Genomic DNA, 24,418 nt, shown 5'->3' on the forward strand with positions numbered 1-24,418 from the left:
ATGGCAATACAAGCCAGCCCATGGTCTCTCTCCTTCCATCGCTCCCCCCCCCCAATCCCACCCCAAAGACAACTCACAACAATGTCCCCAGCAAAGGGGAAAAGTTTCTCTTATTATAAGCTATGAATATTAAATTGATTTCCTTTAAAAATTAGGAGCCGCCAGCTCGGTTCCTTTTAACTTCCCACCCTCCCTCTCTCTGTTTCTCTCTCTTCTACCTTTCTTTTCCCTGGCCAAATACTGGCCCCTGTGGGTGCGGCAGGGACCAAATAGCTGCCACAGAGGAGACAAGGGGTTCCCTCCCCCCATCCACCCAATCTATACAAAGAAACCGGGTTATTTCTTCTTCTTTTCATCCTCAAGTGTATTTCAAGTTGTCTCTGGGGCTGTAAACTGGATAATGTACAAATCTTAATAAGGAGACACAAACAAATGTCTAACTGTAAGCTCCCTAATAAGCATTGTGGTTATCTATTTACTTGATAATATTTTAATCTTCCTCCCATCTTCCGTATCTACCTGCCGAAGGTACCACCACTACCACCACCCGTGTAACCTCTCTAACAGGAAAGGGTTTCTCATACTTCTCCAGGTCCTAAATTCTTCACTTTTGGAAGAGATGGAGGAAAAGAGAAAGTATAAAATGACCCGGCGTTGTTCGTTTTTACTGGAAAAAGCAGACGCACGAGCACGCTGATTCGACTCGACAGGATTAGAACGGATGGTTTCCATCATTTCTCCTTTGCTATCTTTCCCAGTTTTTGCCTCTCTTTTCCCACCCTGTGACTGTCTACTGGAGAAGTCCGAAGGTTTAGGAGACTAGCAAGGGCGTGGCTGTGTACTTAGAGCCTTGCGCCGTTTACTGCGCTGAGGGGCAAATAGGTAAACACTACAGAGAGATCCAGACCGAGACTTTCCCCGTGGCGCATTTTTCCCTCGCCTGCATCCTGGGATACAGACAATTTACCCATTGTGTTCCTCTTTCCAGGAAAGTTTGGGACGCTTCCCACGCGGCATCCTTTTTGATGATAGCAATGGTCAATGTTTTCAAAACAAAATAATGGACCGGTTTGAATAACAGGGACGACCACTACCCAGGTCGTGTAAAAGTCTTTCAATGTCTAGAAAAGAAAAGGTTCCTTAGCCTTAATGCTGGCGTAAGGAGCGTAGATGGCATTTTTTTTTTCCCGGTGGCAATAACTTGATTGAGAGTCGTGTTGGTGTGAGTGGGGTATAATTGTAGTCGCTTCCACCTTCACCTCATTCCTGTGTTCCCGAGTACTAAGGACTGTCCCAAGTGGAGTCAGTAAATAGTCTCGATGGAAGGAAGGAGTGACTAGGACTTGGAGATAGCAGAAGAAAGGTGACAGGGCCTCCTGATTCTGCTCTGGACAAGAATAGTCATTACTTTAAGGGTAACTACTAGTCAAAAAGCTTTCCGAACTGGTCTATTTTTTGGGGGGGAGTAGAGGGGCGTTATTTTAAATCAGAGACTCGACCTGAAGAGCAGTGTTCAGAAATAATTACATATGGAGACCCCGAGAGCATGACTTGCTTCACTCCAAGTTCCCATTTGAAAAAGTTGTGCTGAAGGAGTTAAAATAATCAAGTTCAGATTCCGTGTTGTGCTGCCTTATGCCAGCACAGAGTTTGGTATCACTAAATTTTCCCAGGCTCATTGGATCTGCCCTCTCTTCTGTTTCTTCTAGTCCACTTCTATTTGAGGTCCAGTAGCTCCCTAACTAGGAAAGCCAATGGTACAAGCTTAGGGCTCCCCAAGATCCGAAGGGGCCAGAAACCTTAGATTGGAGGCATTTGGGGCGTCAGGAGTCGCTGACCAACTGAATTTCCATAGAGTAAGTTGGTAGTGATGCTCATGACCACCTGTTAGCAGGGGTTCGAGCTTGTAACCAAATCTAACGGGAAGGAGAGAGAGGGAGGAGATAAACTGAGAGGTAGTTTATCCTGTTCTAGGCTAATGGGGAAAGGGTTTGGGAAGGCTCTTTGGCTCTAGCTTTACTATTCAACCTCAGCAAAGCTTCTTTCTCCTCTTCTTTCCAGGACACAGGGATCCTTTCCCTATGGAATGTCAGCCCTTAGCTGACAGCCTAAAGGGATATATACAGTGGTTAGAATTCTTGTTTTACTCTCAGGGTCTCCTGGTAAGCAGAGAGATCCAGACCAGAGAGAGATCCAGACCGACAGAAGAGGGAGAAACAGGAGAAAGAAAGAACAGGGAGAAAAATGAAAGGATAGCGGGAGAGACTGAAAAGGGAAGAAAGGAAGAGACAGAAGACGGGAATGATAAAAGAATAGGAGGCACAGAAGCTGTAAAGGCAGAGAGGTGATGGGTTGGAGAGACAGAGACAGACGGAAGAGAAAAGGGAGGCAGGCAGAAATAAACGCTGAGAAAATTTCTTTTGGATACGCTGGTCCTAAGTCGGAGTACCTGAAATGGGAGGCTTTCCTTGGCCTCCCAAAACTAAGAGATTTGGGATTAGGGTAGGCCTTAGAGAGCTAAAGATAGTCCAGGGCTTTCGTCAGGCTGGGTGGGATTGCGATCTCGGTCTTCCGGACCCTGGAGGTTCTGTTTTAAGCTTTGGTTTGGGGTTTGGAGTGAGTTAGCAATACCGTGTACTTGTGTTTTTGGAGAACCACTCCAGATCACACCTGAACGCCTTTCCCCTGGATCTTATCACCAGGACGACAGTCTGGACCCGTGGCAGGGAGGAAGATAGGGAAGCAAGACCAGCTTGTTCCGGTCCGGTTTGGTTCGGACTCTGACCAAGCCCGCGGCTGAAAGGAGTCTGAAGAAACATCCCGGATTTAGTGTGTGATAACCCGACAAAACTGGAAGGCAGAGATAGGTCGGAAAGGGGGTTCAATCGGTGAGAAGTATCTCAAGCAGGTGAGATCTCGGGCGCCAACGTCCACAGCTTTCTCCTTGTCCCAGCCCTCTAGCCCTTGGCCCCGTCTTGGCTGAAATGGCCCCCGACGGCCTTGCAGCGATTGTGGCTCCACACACTGACCGCAGGCCTGGATTTCGTTTCCCCGGCGGTTCGGATCCTGGCGGCCCGCTTAATTCGAACTACCCGATCAGTGTCCAAAAGAGGAGTTGTACCCGGGCGGGGTTCCCTAGAGGGAAGCATTGGGAGAGCTGAACTCTGGCTGGGAACCTGAAGAACAGGGGAAATGGAATATAGGGCTATATCAGGTCGGGAAACTGAGATTGGGAGACTCCTTAGCTAAGATCACAAAGCAGCCGGCTCCCAGTTTCTCAAAACTGAGACACGAGCTGGGGAGAGGAGAAACGGGAGGCCCGGGAGTACAACCCTGTCTGGCCCTGTCAGGTCCCGAGACTAGAAACATTTTGACTGGATAGTGGTAATAGACTTCTGTCATCCGATGCCTACTGGGGCAATCGGAGGCAACAGTCAACCCAGGAAGACTGTGTGTGTTATCTGTTTGTCTGTCTTCCGGTCTGCCTCTCTGTTTGTACCTATCTCCCACTTCTCATCCCCACCTCCCCTCAGTCCCACCTCCCCACCCCCTCGCCTCAACTAAGAAGTGCAGACTTGTAGCGGGTTTCAAGAGCAGTCTCTTTTCTCCAGCCCCGCTCCCAGATTTCTATGCTGGGATAAACCTAGCCTGTGGTCCTGCCTCTCCCTCTGCCCTTCCCACAAGGGGAGGGGGGAGAGGGGAGAGGGAGGAGGACGACGACAACGACGAAGGTGAGGAGGGGGCTCCTTCTCCCCCCTCTCTCTCTCCTCGCTCTCTCCCTCTAGGTTTGTCGCTCCCTGGTAGAACAAGTCTATCTTACAACGTCAGGGGGGTCATTAATAACCAATTAGGAGGGTCACTGCGGCTCCTATAAAGGGGCTGAGAATTTGCCAAGTGGCAGACTGTTAGGTGTAGAGTAGCAAAAGACGAAAGCTCGCTTGAAAGCCCATCTCCAAACACTGATAAGCTCCATATATATTTATATCTCTCTCTATATATTATATATTTTACTCAGACTTGGCTATCGACGCTATCTTTTTCTTACACACTCTTTTCTTGCCCTCTTTTTTCTCGGCCACCTCCCTCCCTCCTCTTTCTCCTCCTCCTCTTCCTCCACCTCCTTCTTTTCCTCCTCCTCCTTCTCTTCTCTTGCTCTTCCCTCTCTTGCTCTCCCCCGAGCCCATTGCCGTCTCGAGTGGCCAGAGAGGACGGGGTGGTTCATGATGGGCTCGGTGCTCCCCGCGGAAGCCCTGGTGCTGAAGACTGGCCTGAAGCCGCAAGGGCTATCTCTGGCAGAGGTGATCACCTCCGACATCCTGCACAGCTTCCTATATGGTCGCTGGCGGAACGTGCTGGGAGAACAGCTCTTCGAAGAAAAGTCTCACCACGCCAATCCCAAGACTGCCTTCACCGCAGAGGTCCTGGCGCAGTCCTTCTCCGGAGGTGAGTGGGCCCTGCTCCCCGGGGTGGTTTTAAGACTAGACGTCTATCACTTACGCCCTCGCCCCGCTTCAAGCTAGAGCGTCCCCGCTAGCTCGGGCCCTGATACCTACATACCTCGATGCCCCCTTGGACGGCGCTTTGCCCAGCCCACCTCAACACAACCCATTACACGCACAGAAGCCCAGGCAGCCGAGAGAACCAGCTCAGGCAGCTCTTTGTCCCGGAGTTCACTCAGAGGTGGGGTGGCCGCGAAGGGGACATTAGCCCTCTTTGGGCGCAGGAGCTGAGGGTGGGATTGGAGGGGGAACAACTTTCTGAAAACCCAGCTCTCGGAACTCTCCAAAATCCACAATCCTCGGAATTCCTCTCACATTGACTTCCTCACTCCGGGTCCCACCGTCTCTCCCCGCCTCTCCCCTCTCTCTCTCCCCACTCTGCCATTGATTCCCTTCCCCCCCTCGGGCCCCCGCCCCTTTTGAGCCCAAGTCCCTGGCGTTTAAGGCCTTACTAGGCGTGTAATAGCAGTTGACTCAAAAAGAAGGGTTTTAAATTCATTTAGTTAACTTGGGCTTGACCTGCGAAAGTTCCCACTTAAACCCAGAAACTTTAAAGGGGGAGAAGAGGGACTGGGGAGGGCTGGGGAGAGGGAGAGAAAAAAAGTTTCTTTTCTTTAAGATGTCTCAAGTTCTTATTCCTCATTCATCAACCCGCAAACAATATCTCTCCCTTTCGCTGGCATTTCTGGGCGTCCCCCTCTCTTTCCCCCCTTTAAGATTTCTGTTCCTCTCTTAATTTACCGTGAAGACTAATTCCAGTTCCATTCACACTATGTCAACCATCTAATCTCCCCATTTTGTAAGGGGAATTCCTCGGCCCCTTTTAAACAAGTCTTCTCCGCAGTGAGGCCGAATTTACTGCTACAGCATTCTTAAAGGGCTAATGAATTTAGAATTAGCAATTTCTTTCTAGTTGATCCTAATGAATGCAGATCACTTTAACAGCGTGACAAATTGCTGGATGGGCTGAAATAGACACCATTTAACCCCCCTTTTCAGGCTCTGCGCTCTCATATTTTTTTCCCAGGTAGCTTAGAGGGGAACCTTGTAACACATTGTAGGATCCGGAATGTGCATTAGCAGCCCCCATCCCAGCTGGGGGTCAGGTCCGCCTGGGGCTGGAAGATCAACCCTGAAGAGGCCGGGGCACCACCCACCCCCACCCCTTCCCGGGCCTAGTCCGGCTGGGACTTCCCAATCCTGGTGCGCAATGGGGCAGCCTCCGCCCTGGGAGAGGTAGCTGCTGTGTATTGTATGAGAGCGCTGCTGAGGTGTCTTTCTCCCTCTCTTGGTGTTCTGAAATTCCGTTATGGCATCCACAAAAGCGGTTTCCAAAGATCTGCCTGATCCCTAACCTCCCCAATTTGCAACTGCGTGCAGGAAAAGGCAGCCTCTTAGAAGACGGTTTACTTTTTACTTATTACTTAATATTCCTTGCCTATAGAGTACTATACCGGTACTCTAAGAATAGGATCTCGATTCCGTTTCTTCATTCTGTAATCTAGTTCTTATGTTCTTCGGCAAATCAGTGGGGATATGAAAGAAATAAGACTGGGGTCTGGGGAGGGAAGGGGACTGGGAGGTTCTGTTGGGAGCCTGTGCTGTCCTCCCTTTTCACTGCCTCAGCTCATCTCCTTTCTCCACCCAGCAGAGGTGCAGAAGCTGTCGAGTCTGGTGCTGCCATCTGAAGTGATCATCGCTCAGAGCTCCATCCCCGGGGAGGGTCTGGGTATCTTCTCCAAGACTTGGATCAAAGCAGGCACTGAGATGGGTCCTTTCACAGGCAGGGTCATCTCTCCCGAGCATGTGGACATCTGCAAGAATAACAACCTGATGTGGGAGGTAAATGAAAAGGGTTTTCACTTGGGGAGGGCCTGGGGTCAATGCTCTACTGGAGGACAGGTCGACCAGCTTCTGCCCTCCAAGCAACCTAGCTCCCTGGACAGGGACTTTGCAAGAAGAGTCCTAAACTGCTACCAGAGTCATCCTCTTACAAGGCAAATGTATCTGTGAAGTCAGAACTGGAGGGTTAATCAAGTTCCCAGAGCAGGGTACCATCAGGAACTGAAAAGGTTTTGTGCTACAAACTGGACTCCTAGTTCTTCTCCTCTTGGATGGAGAGCAATGGATATCCTTCAGATTAATGGTGAGAAATGCATAGAGTACTCCACCTGCCCAGTTCAGTGTAAGCAAAAACTGATTCAAAAATTACCATTCTCCACTTTAACTCCAGCTATTTTATAAGCATGTAACAGGTAGCCTTAATGGTAATGGAAGGGAGCAAAGAGGACATAACCATGAGGTCAATCACTCACCAAACTTTCCTCCTTTCTCCACCCCCTTCAAGGACACACCTCAGACTGAGCTCATCTCCATCCTTTTTGGAAGATCCATAAAATCTGCCTTCTCTGCAACAAAGGATCTGTCCTTCAGCCTCTCCCTCTTCTTCCCCAGGCCTTAAGCCAAAATCGTACTAAAAGCCAGGGAAAGGTGTACATAGAGATGTTGAGGAACCAAGTTAATCTGTGGCTTTAAATGTCACACACACACACACACACACACACAAACACACACACACACACACACACACACACACACACACACACTCCTTTGGAGGAGAGTCTAAAGACCTAAGTTCTAGATTCAGTTTACTACTAACTGGATGACCTTGAGACAAATAATTTTCTCTCTCTGGGCCTCATGTTCTTCATCTATAAAATGAGGAAATTGCATTAGATTATTTCTTAGGTTTCTTCCAACTCTAATATTGTGTTATTAAGGTCTCTTTTAGCTCTGGCATTTTATATGCTAAGATCCCTTCTGGTTCTGACAATCTGTGTTCTCTCTCCAAATTTATATAGATATACATGGTGCAAGTTAGTGACAAATGTGTGGTCAAAGAAAGCCATCCTAGGCCTTTTTATCATGGAGCATCCTGGATTTTTCATCACATTCCTAAATTGAATGAGATCTGTCTAGGAAAATCACTTCCCTTGCTTTATGGGTACTTTATTTTCTAGATCTCCTCCCAGGGTGATGAAGTTTCTTCTCTAGATTGCTGGCCCCAAACACTATTCAACCTGTCCAAATCAGATGAGTTAAGGAAGCTTCTAGTTTTCAGGAGCAGCTAGAATTAAAAACCAAGGATTGGCAGCAGAAAGGGAAAGTTTCTTTTTTTCCTTCTCTACCTCCTACACAGGGGGAGGCAAGGCTACATAGCAGCAACCAAGAAATTAATATTGAACATTTTAGAGCATCCTAAGAAAGGAGATTAAAATTACTCTTTTCTGTTTCACAGAGAAGCAAAAATAGGTATCTGGAACCAGGCTCTCTTAGAGAGTCCACAATAAAGCCTGGAAGAGAACTCAGAGGCTTTACTTCTCTAAATTCATGGAAACTGCCCACTGATTATTTTGGAAAGAGGAAGAGGAGTTAGTCTTGTTCTACTTTAGTCTAGAGAAAACCAAGAAAGTAGATGAAAATTAAAGAGAGTTGGATTCTAGCTTTATAAGGAAGCAATTCTATTAGAGATGTCCACAAACTAGCTATCTTAAAAAATAGTGAATTCCTCATCTCTGCAGGTCTTGAAGTAGAAGCTGGATGACTGCCTGTTGGAGGTGTTGTGAAGAGGATTCCTATTCATATATAAATCGGGCAAAAGGCTTTCTGAAGTTTTTTTTCAGCTTCAAAATATGTATGAACCATCACCACTGGCTTTGTTCATTTAGTAGTTATGGAATCACAGTATAGTTGATCAGGAAAGGACATTAAAGACAGTCCACTTTACCTCATTTCACAGATGAGAAAGTTGAGGCTCAGAGAGGTGATACCTTGCTTGAGGTCCCATACTTCATAAGTGGAAAGGCCAGAATTGAATTAAGGTCTTCTGACTTCCAAGTCCGTTGCTTTTCCCACTATGTAATATATGCAACAAGCCTCCAATGCACTATTTCTCAGGCTTCTTATTTCTTAGCTTGGGCTCCTTTCTTCCCATGGCCAGGTATTCAATGAAGATGGCACAGTTAGATATTTCATTGATGCAAGCCAAGAAGATCATCGAAGTTGGATGACTTATATCAAATGTGCCCGAAATGAGCAAGAACAAAATCTGGAGGTGGTACAAATTGGCAACAATATCTTCTACAAGGCAATTGAGGTGAGAAGATGTGGGGTGACAGAGCTTCCTGCCCAAGGGGTGTATGTGTGTGAGTGTGTGTGTATGTGTGTGTGTGTGTGTGTGTGTGTGTGTGTGTGTGTTGGGATGGGGGATTCCTTTAGGAATTCTGAGCAGCAGAACTCTTCATGACTATATTTGAATGTATATGTGTGTACTTTAAGAGAAGACCAAATATAATCTCTCTTTTATAAAAGAGAAAATCAGCAAGAATTTTCTGTATAATTTTTTTTTAAATGGTGATCAAAGGCAGTTCAAAAGGGAATGCCTGATATTTATTCCCTCTAGACAAACAGCCCACAGGATAAGTTTGAAGGATGTTCCTTTAGGGATGTAGAGGACTAGAAAAGAAATAACAATTAGGGAGAGTTTTGAATTTGGAGTCATTTGCTTATTCATAGTGTATCAAGCTGTGTATTCATATTGATTAAAATTTTTAAAAACTCAATTTATTCAAACCCTATTCGATGAAGGGCACTGTGCTAAGCATTGAAATGATGAGTAAGACATCATCCCTGTCTACTAAGAGTTTCCAATCTAAGAGAAGAGTCAAATAATTATAATAAAACCAGCAAAGACAGGAATGACATGCAAAAAGAGAATTTCATCTAGAATCTATGTTAGGAAGCATCCAAAGCCCCAGGCTATGATATTCATTCGTTTAACAAACACTTATTAAGTGCTTAAGTGTACAGCATTATGGGAGGTAGGTGCTAGGGGACTTCAAAATTTAAATGCCTCTATTTTTGTTCCTAGAGAGCTTATGGCTAGTTAAGGTGTGAGTTTTTTGTTTGTTTTTGTTTATCTATAAGGAAGTCATTGCTTCTGTGTCACTGATAGTCCTAGAAACCTTTCATTTCCAGATACCTCATGAGCAGGACCCAGCAGTTCCCTCAATTGGCAACATATTCCCTCCTGACCAACCAATGCACTCAAAACCCATTTCCTAGAGAGGAAACAGGATTGGCCTTTGCCCTTGACAGATCTTGCCACTAACAGATTCTGGGCGGCTTAAGGGAATGATAAACACCATTGCAATGAGACCTAAGGGAAAAGCTCTTCCTGGGACCCTCAGCTCTGAAGCTTATAGAAAGGGAAAGACCACTGGGCCATTTAAATGCTATGTTTTTGAGTGAAGACTAAGGGATAGTATGAAATACTCTCAGTAGAGGCTGGATAATCTGATATTGAGAGAAAACTTGCTAGCCAACCAGTGACCCAGTGCAGTCTTTATATATAATTTGAGGACTCTCCCCACCACCAAATGATCTTAAATTAGCCTCAATTTGAAGTTCACTTCATGAACAGAACATTCTTATATCTTGACATTCACAAATTTTCTTTTAATTTTGAATCCTCATCTTGACTCCCCAACATGTATCTACTAATCTTATCTTCACAGTACTTCACTCTCACCAACACAGGTCCTTACCTCTCTCATTTCTTCCTCCCCATATCCTCACAGATTTTTCATTTTGGGGAGTGGGTGGGAGGAGGATGGAAACTATGATTTTACTGGTATCAGGAGCTCCTAGGAAAAAAATTCTTCAAGCCAAAGCATTTTGGTAATTTCTTGGCAATTTATATAGTCTTAGAGAATTATCTGGGAGCACTAAGAGATTAAATGATCTGTCCAGGATCACACAGACAATAAATATGTATCAGAGATGGCCCTTGAACACAGATCTTCCTGATTCTGAGGCCAGTTCTCTATAAACTATGAATAACTGCCTAAACTCCTCATATACACTTATACCTTCTGCAAGTCTTTTTGTTTTATTTTTGGAAGTTAAGTGGGTTTAAGTGACTTAGCCAGAATATACTGCTAATAAGCAAGTTTCTGAGGTTAGATTTGAACTCTGCTCCAGGGCCAGTGCTCTATCCACTGTGCCATCTAACTGCTTTTATTTAATCTTTTTTCCCCCCCTTTTTTTATGTGTTTGAGGTAATTGGAGTTAAGTGACTTGTCCAGGGTCACACAGCTAGGAACTATTAAGTGTCTGAGTCACATTTGAACTCAGATCCTCCTGACTCCAGGGCTGGTGCTCCATATAGCTGTTCCCCTCATATACTTTTATACCCAAGACACATATTCTCTCATTCCCTTCTTTTCCCACTTTTATAAAGTTCCCCTTACATCATATATACTTACATTGGAATACTCAGACATACAGACCCTTAATATCTCTCTCTCTCTGAAATATCTTAATGCAATCCAATTGAACTCAACAGGTATATTACACCCGCTATTTTCCTGGCACTGTGCAAGGCATTGAGGAAGATGAACTATGATATGATTCTTACCCACAAGGAGCTCCTATTTAGTCACAAATTTCACTATAATCACAAACATGTTTTCACATTTAAGTAGGAAATTAGAACCAAAAATATAAATTGTCACTGTGTCTGGGATCTTATCTAAATATTCCTACCTAGAGCCAACTTACAACTCTAGGTATGTTTCACTGTGTGTGCCAGAGCACTGTAAAGTGGAATAGAGCCAAGGAATGAACCTGGGATATTCTAAGGTAAGAATTCAAAGCCTGAAGTTAATACTAGGAATAATTAGAGTGACTAATTTTTCAAAAATTTAAAAATAGAAATCAGCTTGCAGTCTCCTATTCTTGGCCAGAGACTTGAAATTCTAAAAATTGAGAGAAGCAAATAATATAATTTCACCAAATTATTATCTTTTCAGTAGCACTGCACAAATCAGTACCTACTGTTTTGATTTTATTTTGCAGTACTTGTTATTTTGATTTTATTTTTTCATTTTTTGCTTAAATAAGTTTTTTATTTTCAAAATATATACAAAGATAAGTTTTCAGCATTCACCCTTGCAAAACCTTGTGTTCCAAATTTTTTCTCCCTTCCTTTTCCTACCCCCTTCCCTAGATAGCAAGTAATCCAATATATATTAAACATGTGTAATTCTTTTGTTTTGACTTTATTTTGCAGTACTTATTGTTTTAGATTGCTATTTTTTTGGGGGGGAGGGTGGTCCAGATTTGTAATTTCATCACTGAAAGCAATTCCCAGAATAGAAATTCCCTTCAGCCACACAAATGTATATAGTTTTAGAGAGCTACCTAGGGGCAAAATGTTTAAGTGTTTGGTTAAAGTTAAATCTATGGTCACATATCAGTTGTTCTTGTTTAAATACTTAAATACTTTAAATACTAAATACTCAGCCCAAATACTTGGTCTTAGAAATGCCAGACAGTATTATAACGATCACATTTTAGAACATTACATATCATACCAGCCCTATCCCAATGGGTAAAATGGCAAGAAATTGCTGGTAGGAATTGCTGGTAGATCCTTTCTTTTTGAAGAGGACCAATGATACCATGGAGTTGGAATCAAGGTATAGTGTGTTTGACTGTGGCTGATCAGTCCAATATGAGCTTGAAAGGCTCTACTATAGGTTAGGCCATTTATACATTTGGGATGAAGATGTCTCTAGATTTGTGCATCTTATCTTTCCTTTGTGCTACTGCAATTCTGTTTTGCTCTTAGAGCACAGTGCCTTCTTTGATTTGGGCATTCTATCTATGCTTGCCATGGCAATATCTTCCATATCTCTCAATTGATGTTAAAGTTATTAAGAAAGACCTTGAAAGTATATGTTAGAGCAAAGATGTGACCCCAAGTTTTCTTGACTCCAAGGACTACTCTTTATCAAACTTCTGGCAAAACAAGGAAAAAAAAATTTAATATGCCAGATTTTGCTTTAATAAAAGAAGTTTAGGATATTAGAGAAGGCAGCCATTTTCTCAAAACCAACTGAGAAGGTTTGAGTTAAGATAGATATCATTGTCATGGGAAAACCTACTACTGGATATTAGAAAATGGATGTATATATATCTGACCACACACACACACACACACACACACACAAGATCCAAACTTCCTTCTTCAAACAACCTATCTGTTATGTGATGATTAGTTGCACATAACTTTTTGCAAGTTATTGTTCTGAATGTCTTTGAAATTAATTGGCTTTTTGTGCTGCCTATACATAAGCTGGCAAAGGAAAAAATCTTTAAGTCCGATTCTTTTTAACTTGTTGCCCATCCATACTTTCAACATTTCAATATGTTAAATATGATCTCTGAGAAATTCTGTCAGCATTATCTATACAAGCCATTTGGTGAGATTATTCATGCAATCCTACCCCCATCTCCCACTCCCACAGTATATAAATATCTGGTTCCCAATAATAAACAACTAAATAAATTAGGCTAAAATTCTGTGAGATGCCAAAAAGAGAATTTTATTATCTGAGTAAATCTTGTTGCATTTCCCTCTCCCATACTCATTTTTTACCTTGGAAAGTAACTTTAACTAGTGGGAATTTTCTCCAGCCTCATAATATACTTAGACATTTTAAAAATACAAACAAAAATGCCCTGAAGGCTCAGATTTCTGAATTATTCCAATAGGAATATATCATGTACCAGCAAACTAGGTAATTGAAAGAAGTGAAAAATCATTTGGACCTAAAAGTAAAAGCTGAAAGAGAATTTATAAATTATTCTACTTTGAGACTTAAGATACAAGTTTTTCTTGAAAATCATTCCTGTAATCATATCTCTACTGTTTTTTCCTCAATCTCTCTCCTTTCTTTTTCCTGTTTCTATTTCTCTTTCTCTGTCTCTGTCTGTCTGCCTGTCTCTCTTTACTCTGTCTCTTTTTGTTGTTTTCTTTCGCTGCATGTCTCTTTCCGATCACATAAGTGATTTTCTCCCCCTCTCTACCACTTTCTCCTTTTTTTTGGCAATTGCTGGGCTCACTATTAATGGAACAGATCATTACTAGCTACCTCTCTTTTCCTTCTTTATATGAGTTCTGTGATCATCATTCAAATGTGTACACCAGGATATCTATGATGTTTGCTCTGTTGTCCAGCAACCTCTTTCCCAGAACTTTCCACAGCCAGCTATATATAGATGGCTATGATTCATGGACAACTGATGTTCATAAGAAATCATCAAGTAACAAATGATGCGCATTCAAATTTTAAAGTTTTAAAGTTAAATGTACTCTCATTCATCCAAATCATCCATGTTTTAGTTATTCAAGCTCTCAGATATATCAGAAGTCCTTATTTCCTAGACCTTATGTAGATGACCCAGTGTTTATTTAATGGTAATAATCATAATAATTGCTGACATTTATATAGTACTTTATAACTTACAAAAGAACACTATCTCAGACATATATATTTGTAACAGAGGCATGCTGAGATGAAGATGGAAGAGTTCTGAATTTGGCTGAATTCTTCTTTATCAGACAAGGTTTGCTAGTGTTGACATGACTTTAAGCTTGAGAAAATAAAATCCTTACATGAAATGTACAGTGAGGGAAAGAGGAAAAGTTCTTGGATCAATTCTGAATGATGCATCATTAATGCATCTCCCCAGTTAGAATATACCATAGGTGATCAGAGTGGAAGAGCAACATTCAGGAAGGACTTTGGATACTCCTTCCTTGGTTCTGAGATATGCTCAAAATCCTTCTTTATTATACTGTGTATCTTCTGAAAGCCTGACTAGAAGCAGTTCCAGGTGATATTTTCAGTTCCTTTCTAAAGACTGATCATGTCTTCTTTGAGAAAAATGTATTGCTTCTCAATTGTGATGTAATTGGTTTTTTTTTTCTACTGGCTTTTACATCTGTCTGTCTTTCTATCTACACATACACACACATGCACCCACCTACCCACCCATACCCACACACATACACATATACATATATACATATTTGTATTTTTCAAAATGTCAGAGGATTGCCCCTGGCTTCTAGATATTTTCTCTCTAAGATTGTCTTCTATTTATATTTATCTTATAGATATTGATTTATGTATGTTGTCTCTACCAACTACCATCATCCCCAACATGATATAAGCTTCTTAAAGACAAAGGTAGCTTTCCACCTTTTTTCTTTCTTTCTCTTTGCATCCACAGTGACTGGCACATAGGTAGCATTTACTAAATGCTTATTGATCGATTGATGTTAAATATCACAAATCCCATATTTCCTTAAAATTTCTTCTAATATAATTGAGATAGGAAATAAAAGATTCATCTGGGAGTCACCTAAAATATCACCATTATCATCATTATGGTTATCAATGATAATAATATTGTGGCTTTCCATGAAAACAGAAAGAGTTAATATTGAATTGGAAATTTTCCCAAACTAAACCCCTCCACTCATGAAGGGTGTTGAATCCCTGAAGGTATCTAGTAAACTAATAACAGATCCCGGGAACCCAGCTCTGTCTCTGAAATAAAGACCTGTTGGGAATGATCCAGGCAGATGTATAGACATCCGAACAGAACTGTGTCTCATTTAGGAACCATGGGCCTGCATGATTTTGGAGCACATCTAGCTAAATACTCAGCCCAAATATTTGGTGTTAGAAATGCCAGACAGTATTATAATCATCATATTTTAGAACGTTACATATCATAGCAACTCTATACCACTGGGTAAAATGGCAAGAGATTGCTAGTAGGAAGCTTAGAACAAAGGAGAAAGAAAATGTTTTTAACGGTGGTGATCAGCACAGATCACCTTACAAGGAAAAGTATGAGATTTGGATTTGCCTTCTTATCTACAGTGGACCAACAGGGATGGACTCACCATTGTTATTTAGAGGACATGGTTGGTTGGTTGGTTTTTGTCCTTCCTTCTCAAAGACATTGCTGTCATTTTGTTACTGTTACTGTGTCCAGCTAGTTGATCAAACTAATACCAGCTCAGAATGCTTTGTTACTGGTCTGATAAAAATAGTCCATGTGAACATTTAGGGTGGACAGTCTAACTTTGCACATCCTGTGTTTCTTCTGAAATTATTCAATTCTGCTTTGCTCATAAAACACAGCACCTTGTCTGATAAGGGCACATCATGCTGGGTGGTCTGTGCCAGTGTCTCCCATGTCATACAATCAGTTCTAAAGTTCTTAAGAGAGGCCTTGAGTGTATCTTTATATGGCTTTTTCTGATCACCTTGTAAGCACTTGCTCTGTGTGAGTTCTCCATAAAATAGTCTTTTTTGGCAAGCATATATTTGGCATTCGAACAATGGAGTCAGCCTAGTGGAATTGGCTCTCTGAAAGCTAAAAGGAGTTTACATTATATAATAACTGAGCAGAAAGGGACCTTAGAACATGGAATGTTTGAACATAGGATCATAGAATGCTAAAAGGTAATGTAACTTTGAGGTCATCTTGTCTCTCTCCACTTCCCACTCCCAATACCATATTTTATAGATGAAGAATCTAAAAATTAGAAAGATGAAATTATTTATAAGTTCACATCATATACATGATAGAACAAAGATCTTGAGTATCATTTCTGAGAGAGAAATAATTAAAAGAGAAGGCTTGTATGTCATTTTTAGTTATAATAAGATGCTGAGAAATTGTTCCATGTTACAGTGGGAGAAATGAAAAATGGGACTCTTGTTCAAATCCTGGTTCTATCATTTCAATCTTTGTTGACTGATAGATTTACTAGCCACATGACCTTGGCAAGTCATGTTTTCCCTTCTTTATCTGTAAAATGAAAAAAAAAACTGGTCTAGGTGATTTCTAAGGCCTCTTCCATCACATTCTCTCTTTCTCTCCTCTTCCTCTCTGTCTCTCTCTGTCTATCTGATTCCTTTCCTTCCTCCTCCCCATCTATCTCTATCTTTCTGCATTCCCCTCTTACCCTGTCCTCCCAACCTGTCATTCTCACTCTACTCCCCAATTAGACAACTCTGCTAAAATTTCAAACCTAGGAAGGAAGTAGAGGTTAATCATCTCATCTCTTCCATGGCTTCATTTACCTCCTTCCAATTATTTCAGAACTAATGTCTCCTTTGCCCCAGGAAGGTTTGATAATATCTAGGAAAGAAAGGTGCAGGAGATTCATACTAGGACAAAACTATTTGCCTTCTTTAGTTAAAGTGTTTGTAGGCCCAAGTTAAATGCCCTTTGTAAAAGCAGAATAATTTTTTTTTCCTGGCCAGATTGCCTGGCCTTTCTCCTTTGGTTAAATCCAGGCTCTGATGCCCCATTCATCTTGCTACTAGGTAGTTATCAAAGGCGACAGAAGAAGATGGCATAGTGAATAGAATGCCAAACTTGTAATTAGGCATATATGGGTTTGTTTTATGTGACCTTAGTGAAGTCACAATGATTTTTTCTTCTATAAAAGAGGTATCATATATTATCTGCCTCAGGGGGCTGTTAAGAAGATAATAGATAATGGATATAAAGTGCTATGCATCTCATCCTTGAAGTGGTAAAGAAATTCCAACTATTATTATCTAATCCTAAATCATCTCTCCAAACTAAGCAATAGGACAAATTCTTCATTCTCCTCAGGTGTCTAAGTATCTGAATCTTCCAGCTTCAGAGCTATTCAACTAGACCAGATCCAAGATTGGCAGTGTTTTGGGGAACAAGATTCTCATAACATTAGCCTTTTCCTCAAGACAGATTGCTTAATAGGGAAGTATAAGAGAAGAACAAATTATCAAGAAGAAAAATGAAAAGAGTTCAAAAATAGAGTGAAGAATATCTGCCTTTCAGACTCCCTTCTCTCTTTGACTCAGATTCTGTGGGTATGATTAAAAGAATTCATTCCTCTCTCAATCAGTCTGCAAATCCAATGGGTTAAAGAGTCTTGCTTCAATGAGGTTGATAGATATTGATAAAGAACTTGGCACATATTTTAGGATATCAGCAAAGTCCAGGGTTTTCTTGTTATTCACAATCTGAAACAGCTGCCAGTGGAAAATTCCTCCAGCCCTATCTTGTTGCATAACTATCCTTTCCCTATTCTCTTTGACAAGGTCTTTCTATACTTGTGATTCTATTTGGAAAAACACTTATTTTTTTGTCCTCTCTCCCTCCCTTCTTCTGTTTCTTCCTTCTTTCCTTCCTTCCTTCTTTCTCCCTCATTCTCCCCCCTCTGTCCTTTTCTTCCCTCTCAACATTCCTTTTCTTTTTTCCTTTCTTTGTTCCTTCCTTCCTACTTTTTTTCTTGTAGCAATGGGGAATTTTGTGATGATCTTGATTTTCTTCACTCTATTTTTTAACTCTTTTCATTTTTCTTCTTGATAATTTGTTCTTCTCATATAGTCTTGAATCTTGGAAGGCTGCTTTTTTTGGATTCTTTTTTCTTTGCACAATCAAAAGAATCATAAATCTTTTCAAGGCCTTGACTTATTAATTTTGTCGTTGTTGTTGCCACCAAAGTGAATTTGGGATCCAAAGACAAAAATGACATCTGGTGTTGCTGTATACATTTTGGTCAATTGTTCCTGAGTTTCAGTCTTGAGCACTTAAGTTTTTTTTAAGATCTATGACCATCTGTTTACATTGAGTAAATCTGTGTGCCATGAACTGCCAGGCTCTGATGATTGCCTAATTCATAATAGAAGTTCTTTTCTCAATCATCGGGGGAAGAAAAGGTCATTTGCATGATGTATCAGTGTATTTCCTCTCCTTAAATTTTTTGTCACATATTTTCAATAATTCAAAAAGAACTTGAATTTGTAGTTTTTGTTCTTTCTTAGGGAAAGGGTGAATTTCATTGCTTTTCTTGAGATCCATAGAGATGCCCATCACTATAGCCAGAGATAAAAATTAACTAACCAATCAACAAATACTTCTCTGAATCTCAGTTTCTCCATTTGTAAAATGAAGGTGTTTACCTAGATGATTACTAAAGTCCCTTCTGTTTCTAAATCCTATGATTGGAGAGGAGAGAGCTACAGAGAACTTGAAAGCAATTGAACAAAAAGGACAAAGAAAGAGTTAAAGAGAATCATTTATTATTGAGGCCACTATATATTTTGCTTTGTAAAAGATGATAATGGCTTAAATTTACATAATATTTTGAAGTCAGTAAAGCACTTTACATACAATAATCTTATTTGAGAGACTATCCATTTTATTATTATGTTCATGATATAAATGAGTAAACTGAGTCTCAGAGATATGGAATGATTTGCTCGAGGTCACATATTTATAAGCATTCAGTTCCTAATCTGAGGATCAGGAATTCATTAAGAGGAGAGAAATATTAAATATGGGCTTTACATTTGAGAAAAATTTGTTGGAAAATCCAACATCTGGTTGAACAACTCATACATAGGAGAAATGATGAGAGAATACTATAAACAGCCTAAGCTCAACACTCTGATCTACATCATGCCATGTAGTCTTAGGAAACATATGGATGATTGCAATTTGGGGCTGTTCCTCTTTTTGGGCCAGAGTTTTAATGAAGATGATTTTCTTTCATCATATGCCCTATTATTCATGTACTGGGTTGATGAAGCTTTGGAAATCCATTTTATTGATTCTGTTACAGGACCTCCTGTTTCCCAATCACAACTTTCAGAAATGGAGTTTTCTAGGTCATGGAAAGGAAAACAGGCCCACAAAACCCTGTCTTTTTATAGAAGTATCTAAGTATCTAAGATTCCCTCTGCATGTTACATGTTTAAGGATTAGGTGAAGAGAATTCCAGGATGCTACACTGAATCACCACTGTGGTAGAACTACAGATATGGCCACATTAAAATTCTGAGTCTGGTTCAGATTTTCAGAGAATTTAGAACTAGAAATGACCTAAGAAATCACTTAATTCAATTTCTTCATTTTAAAATGGAGAAAATAGGTTCAGAGAGTGAGTTGCTCAATGCTACACAGCTAGTATTGGGATATGAATCTAAATCTTCTGACTGAATCTCACAACCTTTTCTCCTGTATGAGGGAATACAGTCAGAAGCTTGATCTTCCTCTCCCCCTCTGATTGCCTAACTACTTGGGGTCTCTTTTTTTCTGCAGATGATTCCTCCGGATCAAGAACTGCTAGTTTGGTATGGGAACTCCCACAATACTTTCCTGGGAATTCCCGGTGTCCCAGGGTTGGAAGAAGAACAGAAGAAGAACAAACATGGTAGGTAGTCCTTAACCATCCAGGGCTATCTTTACAGGTGGCCCTTTGTATTTCTCTGCTTCCTTTTTAACCTCAGGGTACTTACTAATAGTCATTAGTTTCTAATTGGAGGGGAAGAAAGAAAACCAAATGGTTTTTCCTGCATAGCTTATGTGATTCATCCTTTTCTCATCCTCTGCACCCCCCCCCCGAAAAAAAGAAAAAAACAAAAACGAGAAAGCATTAGGAGTCTCTTTTGATGGATTTTCCACTGTTTCTATGGTTCAAGTAGGGGTTTGTTTTGCTTGGTTGATCCTGTAACCCCAAGCAGGGGCAGATCAATAAGATTTAATTTACTCTGCCCCAAGATGCCAGACAACTAGGCAGAGCTTTCAAGGATGATAGCCAAAAAACGTTTGTTAAGGATCTACTACATGCCAGATACTGTGCTAAGGGCTGAGGATTGAGAAGAAAAAAACAAAACCAGTTCCTGCTCTCCAGGAACTCAATGTTCAATAAGGGAGACTGACTCTGTTCAAATAGCTAATTACAAATAAGATATAGATGTGATAAACTGGAGATAGTTTTGTAGGAAGGCACTAAGGAAGGACTGAGAAAGACTTCTTGCAGAAGTAGAACTTTAAGAAGCAGGACTTTGCAGAAGCTGAGACTTCAGTGTCAGAGGAGAGAAGGGGGCTCATAGGAAAGAAGTTACAAAGGTTAAAATAACAAGATTTGACAACTGATTTGATATAGGGAATAAAAGAGAGTGAAAAGTTGAGGATTACATTTAGGTTTCCAGTCTGGATGATTGAAAGCATAGTAGTGCCCTCAGTAGTAATAAGGAAGTTAGGAAGAGGGGAAAGTTTGGCAGGAGGGGTAGGGAGGAGCTGTGGCAGGGGGAGGGGGAAGAGAAGACAATGAGTTCAGTTTTAGACCTATTTAGATCTATCTAAGATGACTAAGGGATACCCAGTTCAACATGTCCAATAGATAGTTGAAAATACAGGACTGGAGGACAGATATAAGGTTAGAGCAGGCTAATAGATCTTAGAATCATCTTCAGAAAGATAATAATTGCACTAAAAGGTGCTGTTATTAATGAAAATAGTATAAAGGAAAAGAATAATAGGGTAGAGTCTTGGGGGACACCTATGGTTAGCTTCTGCTAAAGTACATAAAATATAAATTACCTGGAATATTCATTGGCATCTACAGGAAGCTACTCTAAAATGGTAGCTCTTCCAAGGGAGGCAGTGAGTTGTAGTGGGAACAGTGCTGTAAAAAAATTAGGGCTAGTCATTTCTTTTTTCTGGCCCTGAATTTTCCTGTCAAAAAAAAAAAAAAGCACTAAGCTAGACTAGATCATTATGATGATTCCTTCTATAATTCTAAATAACTCATAAAAGTCATAGAATCTCAAACAAGATTGAGATCTCAAAGGCCACCAAATCCAGCCTACACCAAACAGGAACTTCCCTTTACAACATCTTTGACAAATGATCATTTACTTGAAGGCCTGCAGTATCAACACACCAATTTCCCGGGGCTAATGCCCCAGTTCTTTGCAACTCCTTCATCCCTTATAAATCCAGGGCCCTGGGGAAACGACTCAAAGCCCTTTGGGGCAGTCAGTCTCTAGCTGAGACAAGATGACAGTGTCTACATTAAAGTGAAAATCAATTGATGAATAAACAAGCATTCTCTTTTACTGTCTAAATTTTAAAATATTTATTGTCTACATCACCGTCATTTTCAAATTATCCTCCCCCTTCTTCCCAGAGTTACCCCCTGTAATAAATAATTTTTAAAAAGAGAACAGAAAAAAAAAAATCTCAGTAAAACTAACCAACATTATCAGCTGAGTCTTATAGTACCCGTAGAGAGAAGGGAGCAGTTTTCTTTCTCTTCTTCAGACTTCAACAAGCCTATATTTAGGCCACTTTGGATTAGGGATTTTGTTAGGCTCTGGGCATACACCTTCCCTCATGGAGTTTACATTTTATCTACACATAAGAGACTAAGTTGCAGGCTAAAGTCTACTTAGTGACTGAAGCCATCTGTCTAACCCGGCTGCTCCGTTCTTCTTTCCTTCCCCCGCTCTTTGCCCCGCTGCCCTGGCCAGAGGACTTCCACCCAGTGGACACTGCCACCAACACTGCGGGCCGCATGCGCTGCGTCATCTGCCACCGGGGCTTCAACTCCCGCAGCAATTTGCGCTCTCACATGCGTATCCACACCCTGGACAAACCCTTCGTCTGCCGCTTTTGCAACCGGCGCTTCAGCCAGTCCTCTACCCTCCGCAACCACGTCCGCCTGCACACTGGCGAGCGCCCGTACAAGTGCCAGGTGTGCCAGAGCGCCTACTCCCAGCTGGCGGGGCTGCGGGCGCACCAGAAGAGCGCCCGCCATCGACCCCCCAATGCCTCCCTGCAGGCCCACTCCCCCGCTCTGCCCGTGCCCCATCCCACCTCCCTGGCAGCGCACCACATCCCCACCATGGTGCTGTGAGATGCCCTGGCTGGCCTGCGGCGGGAGGCATTGGAAACTGGCATCGCGGCGCAGCATTCCCTCCTATCCTCTCCATTCCTTCCTTCCCGAGATCTGTGAAAGCTGACCTCTTGGAATGGGAAGGGGAGTGCAGAGGAGGGGCTGGTTTCGTGATTTGGTTTTAAGGCAGCTGAGTAAGTCCCTTCTCCCACTCAGCTTGCATAGTTTGCATACTGCCTCCTTCTCTCGGGAGCTTGGGGTGGAGGGGCAGAAGAAGGCGCCCTCAGTATATATATACATATATGTTTTCTTCTTACATCACCTTGGCCATTCTTACATCACTTTGGCCCTCGTAAGTCAATCTGTATCCTCTGCCCCTCACCTAGCTATCCCCAGATCGAAAGCCTGTGTGTGAGCCTTTTCCCTTCTCAGGAAGGGGGTCAGGAAGTGGGTGGGGGAATGAGTGAGGGAACGAAAAGGAGAGGCCTTGCGCAATTAAACTTATCTGTTCCACTTCCCTCGGAACCCCCAGCTCTAAAAAGTTGTGATCCCACGAAAAGGGACAGCTTGGTGGTGGGAGGCGAGGAGGGACGGCAGCGACAAACAGGGCGTTCTATGATTTCCCGGTGGCTTATATTCAGTCTGGAGGCCAAAGCAATGCAAGTTGGGATGGAAATGGGGGTGGGAGTGAAGTTGGAATCAGGAATTTCTCCTTTCCCAAAACAAGGGATCCCTCTGGTGTCTTTGAACCAGATCTCTTCCTTCCCCTATTTCCTCCCACCCTCAAGATTATTCTCAGGAAACAGAGATGCAGGTCAGTTGGTTTTCGTTCAAGAACAGTGTCCTTGCTAAAGCTGCTCCCTGATGGGGCCCAGATCTGGCTGGGGCAAAGATGGTGGGTAGAAGCTGGGAGGGCAGGCTTGAGACCATTAGACTTTCTGGCCAAGAGAGGCAAGACTGGATTTCAGGGTCCATTGTTAGAACGATCTGATGTTAGGCTGTATTCTCCCCTGATTTGGACTACTAGAAACTGGAAGCCTAAAGGGATTATGGTAGATCAGCCCAACTATGTATGAACAGATTTGGAGGGGTAAGGTCAAGAGGTGTCCGCGCTGCTGAATTTCCTCCTGCCCCCAAAGCCTCATCTGAATTATCCTCAGGGGAGAAACGAGGGGGACTGGCAATAGTGCTTTTGAGTCTCACCCCCTCCCTGGAAACACTTCCAAACAGCTGTGAAATCCCTTGGGAAAACTAGGAGACCACTTCACCTGATTCAGCAGTCCCAGCTCTCCAGAGACCCAACCACATCTTTTCCCCTTTCTGCACCATCTCCCTCCCCAATTGCTCCTAAACTCCAGTAATGAGCGCCCTCTAGTGTCTCCCACCCTACCCCATAGTCATTAACAAGTGACAAGTCCCTTAGGGTGTTTTGTAAAATAAAAAAGCTATAATAATATTAATGAAAAGTATAAAGTGTATAGAGTTTTCACAAACTGTGTTCTACTTCCAGGAAATGGTCACTTTAACTTTGTAAATATTTATCTAAAATGATATTTACAAAACTTTGATATATATATTATTTGATTGTATATGTATGACTGTAAATACATTTGTACCTCTTGTATTCTAAAATAAAAAAAATTACTTGGAACATTTATCATTAGCAAATGAATGGCATTTTATGTACATGACAGCCTTGGAGAAGTAGAGAGTGCCACAAAGTTATTCTTTGTTAAAATATATTCAAAGTCAATGCCTGGCTATGAGGTAGGGAAATTATGTTTATTTCCTGTCCTGTTAAGGCATGTAGACTGTGTTAGATTTCTTGGTCCCTCACTCCAGTCCTTTAACATGCTTCACTGTAACCACTGTAACCATTGTAACCATCAAGGATCCACCATACATATGTTAAGTGATTAATTCAGTTTGAAAAACATGTACATGCTTCCTAGGCATCTATCACTGTAGTACCACCATTAAGTACCTAGGATGTGCAAGGTACATCTATCTATAATCTATAGTGATATTGCCCCTCATTCTTCCTACTCCTATCTCAGGGCAAAGTGGTCCTAGCTCCGCTGCAAAGCAATAGGTGATGTTCAAAAGCTCACAGGACATGTTGCTTCCAGAAGACGTAATGCCCTTTTCTGTTTGCCCTTTTCGGAAGAGAACCAATGGCACCACTGGGTGATGTGCTTGGGCATTGGATTAAATGAGGCAGACTTATGCAGTCTCTCTGCGAGGTCTGAGGTCTGCTAGTTTCAGTTATTCTGCCATTACAGCCTGCACTACTAATCAAGGCCAGAAC

General features: G+C 41.9%; 1 protein-coding gene and 1 long non-coding RNA gene across 5 annotated transcripts; one reads left to right on the forward strand and one right to left on the reverse strand.

Moving 5' to 3' along the window:
• The first annotated feature begins 187 nt into the window (after window positions 1-187).
• Window positions 188-23,765, forward strand: PRDM12 (PR/SET domain 12). Of its 4 annotated transcripts, none has more exons than XM_031954845.1 (7): window positions 188-882; window positions 2,703-2,908; window positions 4,016-4,443; window positions 6,151-6,341; window positions 8,500-8,655; window positions 19,530-19,641; window positions 21,748-23,765. In XM_031954845.1, exons 3-7 carry the CDS (start codon window positions 4,221-4,223, stop codon window positions 22,293-22,295), a joined length of 1,230 nt encoding a protein of 409 aa, XP_031810705.1. In that variant the 5' UTR covers window positions 188-882; window positions 2,703-2,908; window positions 4,016-4,220; the 3' UTR covers window positions 22,296-23,765. The 4 variants fall into 4 exon arrangements, with proteins under 4 accessions (XP_031810705.1, XP_031810707.1, XP_003757451.1 ...); XM_031954847.1 differs by having other exon boundaries at window positions 4,180-4,443; XM_003757403.2 differs by having other exon boundaries at window positions 194-882; window positions 2,703-4,443; window positions 21,746-22,202.
• Window positions 6,231-21,751, reverse strand: LOC116421789. Its single transcript, XR_004232323.1, has 3 exons — window positions 21,470-21,751; window positions 20,814-20,898; window positions 6,231-6,313 (listed from the first exon to the last, which is right to left on the reverse strand). It is a non-coding gene; the product is annotated as an uncharacterized LOC116421789 (long non-coding RNA).
• Window positions 23,766-24,418: the final 653 nt, after the last annotated feature.

Source organism: Sarcophilus harrisii, chromosome 2 (genome assembly GCF_902635505.1).
Source record: "Sarcophilus harrisii chromosome 2, mSarHar1.11, whole genome shotgun sequence".
Taxonomy (NCBI): domain Eukaryota; kingdom Metazoa; phylum Chordata; class Mammalia; order Dasyuromorphia; family Dasyuridae; genus Sarcophilus; species Sarcophilus harrisii.